This window comes from Dicentrarchus labrax, unplaced genomic scaffold, assembly GCF_905237075.1.
Source record: "Dicentrarchus labrax unplaced genomic scaffold, dlabrax2021, whole genome shotgun sequence".
Taxonomy (NCBI): Eukaryota; Metazoa; Chordata; class Actinopteri; family Moronidae; genus Dicentrarchus; species Dicentrarchus labrax.
The window spans coordinates 28,885,006-28,897,281 of NW_026136715.1; the positions used below are offsets into that span (position 1 = coordinate 28,885,006).

A 12,276-nucleotide genomic window follows, 5' to 3' on the forward strand; every position below is an offset into this window, starting at 1 on the left:
CTGCTCTGTTTTCCTGGTTAGTGCAGTTCTTTTGGGCTGGTGTGAAAGTCTCTGGTGCGGACCAAATTCTGTTACTGCATACTTCTCTCCACACATTTTTTCAGAAACATATTTCAGACCGCGTATGACCAGGCAAGCTGCCATGGTTTCCTGCTACAGTTGAGTTGAAACCGAGCACAGCCAATAAGAGCAGCTCAACTCGCAGTATGTCACCACCAAAAAACCAGCATGGCAACGACCATAATGCTGAACTCAAGACTTCAAAACGGTACTCCACAAATCATTGGGTGACATCACAACAGGTTCACACTTGGGCTGCCCCCTTAAAGTCTATAATTACAATCATGCATTGAGTCAGTCTCATTTGGTCAGTCAGATCTCTGCACTTTTGTCTTTTAGCTGCATCATTGTACACAGAGCAGCGCAGAAAAAACAACATGGCAGGTAGTAAACTTTACAAACCCAGTCTCACAATGACCACAAACCACAAAACTAACTGTGATGGGAAGGCAGCATGACTCGAGACAGCGGGGCAGTGGCTGCTCTGACGCTCTCTGCTCCGATGCTGACTGTCAGCAAAGTCAGAAAAACCTCTTTTGAACCAGATGGCAGTTCAACCTCCTCTACTGCCATCCATTGTGACTGACTCTATGCTGACAGCACTGCAGCAACCCGGCAGAAGAAACGCTCCGTGGTGGGCTGAGATTTTATAACAGAACTATGAGCAGGACACACACTTTTACTTTCTCTGACTGTGTGGAAATCTGATGTCAAATCTCCATATTGAACAGCCAAATCCGATTCATCAAAACTCAGAGTCGGGTACAGTCCTACAGAAATATGGTCATCCACCTAAAATGCATACAGGTTACTGATGTATTAAAACATGAGTAAAGTTATTTTAAAAGTGAGTAGAGGGGTTTCTGCAGCTGTCTTCCAGTGTTTCAGGTTTTTCTATACCTTTCAGCACAGAGATTGGCCCATAAAGAAAAACACCACAGTTTGCATGGTGTGGAGGTGGGTGTGAGATTAGCTACACATGGTTTTAGCAGAAGTGCGCACACAGAGCTCTCCTACTCATCGACATATAGAAGATGGACCTTGCATCTCCACTTCAACTCACTGTACAAAAATGAAGCCAAAATATAAAGGATACGGTTGCTGCCATCTTTCACCACTCGGAGCCAGAGTCTGCGCAGTAGAGATCGGGGTTGTCGCCATGGTATCAAAGTCCCACCAGCCTGTCCGGCCAACTTTGCCCAAGCAGTGCTCAGAAGTTAATCATGACGTGAAGCCCACTTTTTATATCTTCAAATAACTAATTAAAACCAAACTGATCAGAAGAATGAACACTTTAACATGCATCAGTGTGATATGAACTACCTAAAATGTATTTGATGTGTACTTTGATTAGTCCCATCTGCCCATGTTTTGACTTTTGACTTTTGGAGAACTGTGATGTCGTCCATCTTTATATATGTTGATGCTCTAACATCACAAACTAACTTTCATGTCCACAGCTTGCTGTTTGTCAGATTGTTTGCTTTATTAAATACCTTCAGCATCAAACAGCAGCAGAAACCAGAAGTTCGTCTTTAAATTAAGAGAGATATACAATGATTTGTGGAGTACCGTTTTGAAGTCTTGAGTTCAGCATTATGGTCGTTGCCATGCTGGTTTTTTGGTGGTGACATACTGCGAGTTGAGCTACGCGGTCTGAAATATGTTTCAGACCGCGTATGACCTCACGTCTGTGTTTCATGAAACACAGACGTGAGGGGATAATTTTTAAATCACATGAGGTCCCACAAGTAATACTGGTCCCCTGCTATTCGGGCTTTAGTTAAAGCTTCATGAATCACTTTTTGGCCTGTGGGGGCAAGAAGAAGGCCAAAACAAGCTGGGCTCCTCCAACTCCTGAGGAAAATATCCGGCTCTTTAGCAGCTAGATGTTCAACATCTTGATTTGCAGATTGCTTATGAAGTCTTAAAGGTCCAGTGTGTAACATTTAGGAGGATCTATTGTCAGAAATGTAATATAATATATCAATAGGTATGTTGTTATTAGTGTATAATCACCTGAATACAGGAATCGTTGTGTTTTTGTCACCATAGAATGAGCCGATCATATCTACAGATGCCGCAGGTCACCTTCTATGGAGTCCACTGTGTTGAACTGCCATGTTTCTTAAGCAGCCCAGAAGGGACAAACCAAACACTGGATCTAGATAGGGCTGTCCACATTTTTTAACGTGTTTTACAACCGCAGTAGTTTCTCCTTCGTGCTTGGAACGCAAAGGAGATTAAATCTGCAACTACACTGCTAGATGTTACTAAATCCTTCACACTGGACCTTTAAGATGAAAATGATATTTTCAAGCAGCACAGGTGCTACATGACAAACACAAATCCAAACCCAAAAGCAGAGTATGGAGTCTCTAACGTTACACAGAGGAACCTTACAGTTCAAATTTAGTACAAAAAATTACACCCGGGAAACAAATGAAGGGATATCTCTGGATAAATGAGTGCAGAAACATACGGAATCCAGATGCTCCAAACATGACACATGAGCTCACTGAGTGGTTTGATGAGAACGACATTGACATGAATGTGAACAGATTTTGAACATTTTACCAGTGTAAAAGTGATATCTGCTCTACCTTGGGGAAGAGTGTTGGTTGGGTAGCTGGTCTCTGGTAGCTGGTATGTAGGAAGCGTTGGCATCCCCGTGGGAGGAAATCCACCTGGCAACAGGTGATTGAAAGCTGCTAGCTGATTAGCTCCCGCTTGTTTTCGCCACCTGGCCCTTCGATTGCTGAACCACACCTGAAATAGAACAAAAGTGTCAATAGTCATTCAACTTCCTCTCAGAGTCAGATTTGTGTATAGTGCACAGTGTCAGCAGCACTATCAGATACACTGCTGGATACTCCAAACGTAAACCCAGCAACACTGGATGTGTTTCGATGTACTTTGCCTGTGCTTTGTTGCACCATAACTACACCCATACTGACACACCCTGAAATATACCTTACACCTTTTGGTTAAATCTACAGATGTAGTAACAACATTGTAAACTCTTAAAAGTTTATTTTGGGCACTTTCTTTGAGACATGTTATTTAAGCAATATCTCTAAATTGACCAGTGCACGAAACAACAATGTTTCTGCCTGTAGTGTCTCACTTTAATCATTATCACTTCTTTAACTTTAAAATTTGAAATATTAACACATTTTAAAAACAAAAAAGAGGCAATTGATCTTTGGCATGGAAGAGAAAGTATGAATGTCAATGGAGTGTGTTTGTGCACTTTATTATGTGTAAATGGAGTGAGTGTGTGTGGTTAATCATGCATTGCTCCTCATTGACTCAGGAAAGCAGAATGCAGCCTTAATGGGATGAATGGAGGCCAAAGAGGAGGGAGAGGATGCGTCAACATCCCACAGCTAAACGATTCACACATGACTGATCAAAGCAACTAACACACTTACTACCATATAGTTTTACACTCTGTACGGTGGCTTTGGAATTCTATTTCTATAAGATCTAATTTTACAAAACCGCACAAGACAATAAAACAAATTTTAGTCAGCCAAATAAAAGATTTTTTAGATAATTTCCGAACTACCTTGATTTGTACACACATTAGGTTTCTGTAAGGTTTGAAAGTTAAGAGATTTTAATACCTTTTTAGGGCTATTATGAATGCGATTTAAGACCTATTTGTGTCCATATTGACAAAAGAAATACGAAGGATATAAAGGAAAATCTGAATAGGTAGGTAGTTATAGCATAATCAAATCAAATATTTCCCAAAAACACATTTAAAAGTGAGATTGAAAAAGGCAACTTTTACAAATTTCCAATCAATTTTTAAGACCTGTCAAAATGTCAAAAATGTATTTTAAGGCTTAAAATCTGATTTTAGACTGAAACACAAATCAAAGTAGAACCAGTGAGTGAAGTAGCGCTGTATAGTTTTACAGAGGTGAGTTGAGAACCTGGTCACATGACCTGTCTAAAATTACAGATGACTACCTGCATGACTTCTGCTTAATAATTAGTGGATGTCTGGCCACTATCTAGATCCAGAGTTTGGTTTGTCTGTTCTGGGCTACTGTAGAAACATAGTGGCTCAACATGGCGCTCTCTGTAGAAGGGGACCCGAACACAAAATAAAAACTAGGGCTGCCCTCTAATAGTCGACTAAACGGTTTGTTGATGTGAAGAGACTTAGGCAATGCACTTTTTATTGGTCGGACAGTCACAGAAAAACTGAAACAACAGGGACAAAAGTATCATATCTTGTTACACAGGAAGTCTCTTAACCAGTGCACTGATGCATATGCTAACTAACGATGTTAACTAAGTCCTATTAACTCACTCTACCTGGACTGGGAGCTGGAAGGACAGGGCTAGAGTCGAAACACTAGTGTACCAGTATAGGAGCAGGAAGAATGGGGGAAGAGGAGCTTACGTTTTGTAAGTAATTATTGTACGTAACTGTTAACCATCATCCATCCAATCGATAAGTCCGCCAGTATTTGTTTTAGTGAAGTAGGAAGTTATTTATTCCGTGATTGAACAACAAGACTTGAGTGATGTTACACTGTTTTGAAAAAATAAAATAAATGTTCAGTCCCTACCGGTTGTTCTCACACGTTCAGAATTATATAATACCGCTCTTTTCACTAACATTTAAAGTATATATATTTAAACAATTAAATTACCATCATAAACTTGGTCAACTATTGGCTTTATGACTACTAGTCGACTAGGAAAATCTTTAGCCCGGGACTGCGAATAATATATGTTATATTCCATTTCTGACTATAGATCCTCTTAAATGTTACACGCTGGATCTAAAAAGAAAAGGAAGGATGTCAAAAATACAGACCTGTCAAACACACATACACTCACACCTACTCTCTAGCCCAGTAAAGTCCAATCAGGCAGATAGTGAAATGACAAAGGGGTGTGTATTGCCAAAAGCTAAAGTGTCCTCTTTTTCAACTAGGCATGGCAGTAATTTCCAAGTTCTTAATTAAAGCCAACTAAAAGACAGAAGCTCTGAGCAAGTATCAGCCTGTCGGTCTGCAGAAAAATACACTCACAGAGCCTGGATGTATCTCTGTCCCACTGCCTTCTCCTCCTCACGCATACTGTCTCATGTCTCACATTAGGACACACAGGTAACTGAATTTTTATAATTTGCGTCATTTGAATCAAACCATACAATGCCGCTCACATGAGTTAACACACATGCACACACACACCACACATCCAGAGCCATAGCAGGAATCCATGCATTGCCTCCAGCTCTCCACCCACCCACTTTCTCCAGGAATCCTCCTTTTTCATTTGGAGCAAATGGAAACAGGCCTTTCAAGTGGAGAAGATCATTTGGACTCCTATTTCTGAAGAGGAGACTCAAATAATTAGAACAGGTGTTGTCGCCCCGAGGTACTACTGCAAAAGAAGCAGAAGGAGAGTAGAGTTTGACTGATCAACTCGACAGTCCAACTCCCTCTGCAGAGCACACACCTGAGTGTGGATGGGAGAGACTGAGAGAGAAACAGGATCACCGCTCATCCCGTCACCTCCTCCTAAACACAGCTGAAGAAAACAGTTGAGAAACTCTGACATGATATTTTATTGGTTTAATTCATTGTCCAGTTGATTTATAAAGGCAGATATGTGTGCATTTACAGGGACATATTTGTGCCACCAGCATGTACAGAGTGTGTGTGGTATCAACCATGCCTATCGGCAAGAATGCAAATCAGCCCATCTCCCAAGATGTGATGCCTAATGCTAATGTTAAGTCTGGAACAAAATGTCAGCTATCATCACTTTTATGAAAAAAAATGAATAAGAAAAGACAGTGGTCAGGGTCAGCAAAGTGGAGTGGTCAACCCTTGTGTCTGCACTCGCAGGCAGATGTAAATGCAGAATTTGTCAGTGCAATAGTGCAAATGTGAAAGACAAACTTTGCTGCTTTCCCCTGTTTTATTTCACTGCAACAAAATCTTGTTGGACTGTTAGGCAAATCAAGAAATGAGAAGACATCACATTGGGTTCAGGGCATTCTTCATTATTTTCTCACATTTTATACAATAAATGAGTGAATCAAGAATAATTCCATTTTATTTTATTATTTGATTTCATGTAACCCAAGGACACTTTACTTACGAGATTAATGAAATGAAGTTAGATGCAGCCCTGCAGATTACTGATAAAGTAGTGATAGGTCTCTCTTGATAAAGTAATTATTGATTATTGATTTTAATATTCATGTGGAGGTTGACAGCCTTAGTAATGCATTTATCTCATTGATAGACTCAATTGGCTTCTGTCAGACTGTAAATAAACCCACTCATTGTTTTAATCACACTCCTGACCTCGTTCTATCTTATGGCATTGATATTGAACATTTAATTGTCTTCCCACATAATCCTTTTTATTAAACAATTATTTAACAACTTTTGAATTTCTATTACTAGATTACTAGCCATTAGGGAACACTTCCTACAGCAGATGTCTATCTGACAGTGCTGTAGCTAAATTCAAGGAGGAGATTCCATCAGTGTTTAATTCAATGCCATGTCGGAATATAACAGAGTCTTATAATAACTTTAGTCCCTCCCAAATTGATAATCTCGTTAATAGTGCTGCAGGCTCACTGTGAACAACATTAGATTCTATTGCCCTTATAAAGAGGAAAATATTAAAACATAGGAGACTAGCACCGTGGTACTACCACCAAACCTGCCAATTGAAAGGAAATGGCGTTCTTCCAAATTATTAGAATATCACTCAGTTTGGTCTTAAAACCTATAGAAAGGCCCTCCATAATGCCAGAGGAGCCTATTATTCAGCACTAATAGAAGAAAATAAGAACAACCCCAGGTTCCTCTTCAGCCCTGTAGCCAGGCTGACAGAGAGTCAAAACTCTATTGAGCCATGTATCCCCATAACCTAAGTAGCAACAACTTTATGAGCTTCTTTTATAATAAAATTATTACTATTAGAGACAAAATTAACAACCAAATGCCCTCAACAGGTATCGCTGTCTTTCCAAGTTCAGGAACTTTAACAAATGTAAAAAAAAAAATGTTGACCCAGGGGTTTTAGCCAACTATAGACCGATTTCTGACCTCCCCTTCCTCTCTAAGATTCTGGAGAAAGTCGCCAAGCAGTTGTGTGACTTTCTACATAACAATAGCTTATTTGAGGATTTTCAGTCAGGATTTAGAGTTCATCACAGCACAGAAACAGCACTGGTTAAAGTTAATAACCTTTTAATTGCTTCCGACAATGGACTTGTCTCTGTACTTGTATTATTAGATCTTAGTGCTGCAATTGACACCATTGACCATAATATTCTTTTACAGAGACTTGAGCATCAAAGTGGCATTAAAGCACTAACGTGGTTTAAGTCAAGTTTGTACCTGTTAACGATTCAATTCAATTCAATTCAATTTTATTTGTATAGCGCCAATTCATAACAGAAGTTATCTCAGGACACTTTTCAAATAGAACTCTTCAACATTAATTACAGAGACCCAACAGTACCACCATGAGCAAGCACTTGGCGACAAGGGCAAGGAAAAACTGCCTGTTAAAAGGCAGAAACCTAGGACAGATCCTCAGGCTCTAGGTGGTTGGTCGTCTGTCTCGACCAGTTGGGGTGAGAGAGAGAGAGAGAGAGAGAGAGAGAGAGAGAGAGAGAGAGAGAGAGAGAGAGGCAGAGAGAGAGAGAGCGAGAGACAGACAGACAGACAGACAGACAGACGGGTGCACAGCAACAACAGTATTGGCAATGGCAGTCAAGCAGGAACGACGAATCCTCCATAAATACTAAACTTAGTCATGGAGTTCCACAAGGTTCTGTACTTGGACCAATTCTATTCACTTTATATATGCTTCCTTTAGGCAATATTATTGGGAATCACTCCATTAACTTTCACTGTTATGCAGATGATACCCAGTTATACCTGTCAATCAAGCCAGATTAAATTAATCAGTTATCTAAGTTACAAGCATGTCTTAAGAACATAAAATCCTGGATGATCTTAAATTTTCTGATGCTAAACTCAGAAAAAAACGAAATTCTTGTACTTGGCTCCAAACACCTCCAAGACTCACTGTCTAAAGATATAGTTACTCTAGATGGTATTACCTTGGCCTCCAGCACCACTGTCAGAAATCTTGGAGTTATCTTTGATCAGGACATGTCCTTTATTTCCCACATAAAGCAAACCTCTAGGACTGCCTTTTTTAATTTACGCAATATTACAAAAATTAGACACATCCTGTCACAGACGGATGCAGAAAAACTAATCCATGCATTTGTTACTTCTAGTCTGGATTACTGCAATTCCTTACGAAGAACGGTGCAGCATGAGTACTGACAGGAACTAGGAAAAGAGATCATATCTCTCCTTTATTAGCTTCTCTGCACTGGCTGCCTGTAAAATTCAGAATAGAATTTAAAATCCTCCTCCCCACTTAGAAAGCTCTCCATGGTCAGGCCCCTTCATATCTTAAAGAGCTCATAGTACCCTATTACCCCACTAGAACACTGCACTCTCTGAATGCAGGGCTACTTGTGGTTCCTATAGTCTCTAAAAGTAAAACAGGAGCCAGAGCCTTCAGCTACCAAGCTCCTCTCCTGTGGAACCAGCTTCCAGTTTTGGTTTGGAAGGCAGACACCCTCTCCATATTTAAGAGTAGGCGTAAGACGTTTACCTTTAATAAAGCTTATAGTTAGGGCTGGATCAGGTGAGTCCTGAACCATCCCTTAGTTATGCTGCTATAGGCCTAGACTATCAGGGGATTTCCGATGATGCACCAAGCTCCTCTCATCCTCTCTCTTTCTGCATACATTCATGTCCCATTAATGCATGTTACTAACTTCACTTCTTCCCCCGGAGTTCTTGTGCTTTCTTGTCTTGCAGGTTCTCATGGATCCTGGTGGAGCCTCCTACCATGGTCCTGCTTGATTCCCATTGACTCCCATTGCTAATATTACTGATATTATCATTACTATTATTATTACTACAGATACTATCATTATTATAATCACTGCTCATTGTTCCCCATCGTTGTTGTCGTCATCGTCATCATCTTCTTCATGTTCATCATCATCATCAGTCACTACTATTAGTGTAGTTGTTGCTACTGTTGTTGCTGTGCACCTGTCTCTGTCCTTCTGTTGTTTACCGCCTGTGAACTGTTGGGTCTCTGTAAATAATTTATATGCTCTAGAATCACTGAAGGAACTTTGTGTCTCTGTCTGTATGTGTTTATCCAACAAATGTTTGTGCAGTAGACTGTGAGATTCTGTGTGTGTGTTTGTTTAGGTGTGTGTGTGTGTGTGTGTGTGTGTGTGTGTGTGATGTTCAGGATAAGCAGTAAAAGCTGGATAACCTGATTGAATTTCACAGCAGTAAAAGTCCAACAGAACAGACACATAAGGGGGTCATGAAGAGATTTGACATCAGTTTAACTCTATAAACTACACACAAATTCAGAATTCCATGTTGCCCTTTTTTCCCTGCCCACCACCAGGTCCACACTCTCTATCTCCCCCTTTGATGATTTCTGATGAATAGAAGTACTACCAGCACTGTGGTCAACGCATGTTTATTGTTTTGTTGCATTGTAGAAACATGAGACTGCTGCAGATGGATGATGCAAGTTGACATGTCTCTGCTTGCTACATTCATTGCCTGTGAAGTTTTTTAAGAATTTATTAGAGCTATCTTGCAGAGTGAGATTTTTTTTATAGCACAGGTCATTATTTGCTCGGTTGCCATGGAACTATGCTGCCCTACAAAGGCAAAACAAACTAATTCCATATTTGTTAATAGTTTAGTTATAAGCTTTTTTCTGATTCAAACATGATATTACCAGGATAATCATGAAAACATACTTCACATTTTCAAAATGGCACTAAAACATACTGGAATCACTTTAACTTACATTTTGTATCACAGGCACCTCATCTCCCTGTTTTTTATATTAGAATCTATACTATTTCCACACATCCTGTTTAACTGTTTTTCTAGTCTTCTGACAGTTCATAGCACTTTTACACCACGTCAGGCATTCACACAGTGATGGCAAACAGCAGGCATCGAACAAAAACTAACTCATTCATGCACACACACACACCGATGACACAGCATCGGGTTCAGTACCATGCAGTCTCAGTACCATGCAGCAGGAAGGGGCCAGGGATCGAACCAACAACCTTCTGATTAGTGGACAACCTGCTCTACCTTCGAGCCGAGCCAAGCCTTCAGCCATGGTGACAGGAAAGATGCGGGCTCCCCCTTGTCCCTTTGTTCAAAATAAATTAGGAAATCAATATAGGACTGTATGCTGGAAAGCTAGACAGTTTTTTTAAGTTAAGCCATGTGAGAATATGCACAATTATCACAATTATGGAAATTCACCGTATATTCACCATAATAAATGTATTTTGTTTTTTTATCACCATACTTAATATGGTATATTGTTCAATCCCTACTCTGCACTCTCTGACATAGCTGCAGCTAATCTTAGCGAAAGCTAAAGCAAAGGTTAATTTTCCCCTTTATCTGTAAATAAAAAATAGCAATATAGATTTTTTGCAGTTTGTTAGTCCAGAGCAGGACAATACGACAGGACACTGAGCAACTGGTGCAGACTATACGGACCACAAGGACCACCAGGAACACACGGAGATATAGATAGATATATAGACAGATATATTGCATTAATGTACTTACTGTACTGTAACCTTTTTTAGTATTTAACCAACCACAAAGTAGAGGTACATAGATAATTCTGAGGTCTGCAATGTGGACTGGTTTCTCACTCTCTCAGTCTTCTTGGGTGATTGATCCACGTTGCTGTTGTGGCTTAACGCTCCCCTGAGACAGCTCAGACCCTTCTGTGGTCTGCTGTGAATCTTACAATGAGTGGTGGGCTTGAAAGTGGTGGGAAAAACAGATTCTAGCCAAGATGTTGGGGAGTGAGACATGCATGAGGAATGCAGCCCCCACCCCATTACTGAACACCTTACAGCTGTTGTTAGAACTCTACAGTCTTTTCTCCAGCACAACTGGGACACTGAATGAGGAGCTGTCAAAACCAAACACACACCAAAGACAGGTTCCTCAGCTGAGATATAGACAGCTGGCACAGTCTCCAGCATTATACAGTATATATGTGTGAATATAAGTTGGACTCAGTAGGTAAATATGGAATTTGATCTGTAAAGTATCACAATAATGTGACATCTTGTACAAAAATGAATGTTGAGGAAGCAGCTAGAGAAGAACTGTTGGGTGTATGTTTATCAGAACAGAAAATCAATGGAAAATCAGTGTAACCCCTAATTGCTTAACACCTGAAATTAAAGAGGAAGAGGTAACCATGTGACTGTTTACTTATGAGCAGCATAGAAATGTCCAAATGGCAACTGAAAGAAACAAAGAAATCTGACAGGGCAGAGGACCTAACACAAATTAAGTGATAGGGTGTTTGATAGAGAGTTGTTTCATTAAAAACCTTCTTGTTCTGTGTATTAAGTTAATGGGGATTATGTTTTTTGGTGTATTTGTTTTTTGATTTTCTGTGAACTAACCCTTTAACTGTGGGCATTCACAGTTTTCAGATCCCTATCAAGATGTTCATCCACAAACTCAGGCAGCATATTACATGCAAAATGCAACATTAATGCAGCTGCCAGGGACCGTTTTACTACACTATGACTTCTGTCAGTAAATGGTGTTATAATACTTGCATACTTTTGACCTAAGTAAGGTTTAGAATGCAGTAATTGTACTGCAGTATTTTCACAGTGGGGTTGGTATTTGTACTTTTACTTAATGGACCTGAATAGTGGGAACTGTTGGGTCTCTGTAAATCATTTTACGGTCTAGACCTGCTCTTTTTGAAAAGTGTCCTAAGATTTTGTTGCAAATTGGCACTATACAAATAAAGCTGAATTGAACTGAATTGAATTTAACTGCACCTGTGTGTTACCGGCCGATCCTCCCCCTTTAAGAAAGGTTGGCTTGTGGGTAACCTGAGTGTGTTGTGCATTAGCTAGTTAACAGTCATAGCATTTTCTCTTCTTTTTTTTTTTTTTTTCGCTGTTGCAGAAAAAACTCCAAAGAGAAAACACGTTCAGTTATTGCATTTGACGCACGGCCTCCCACCATGAAACGTATTTAGGAAACCTCCAGTTTTAGGCTATTTTAGTTTTCTTTAGCTTGA

General features: G+C 39.9%; 1 protein-coding gene across 2 annotated transcripts in view; it reads right to left on the bottom strand.

Moving 5' to 3' along the window:
- The window catches only part of LOC127377803 (paired box protein Pax-7-like), a 72,196-nt gene that overhangs the window by 29,498 nt on the left and 30,422 nt on the right, over positions 1-12,276 (bottom strand). For both annotated transcript variants that reach the window (XM_051426053.1, XM_051426052.1), the window contains exon 6: positions 2,664-2,829. In XM_051426053.1, the coding sequence (XP_051282013.1) occupies positions 2,664-2,829 (166 nt within the window). The remainder of the gene's footprint in view (positions 1-2,663; positions 2,830-12,276) is intronic.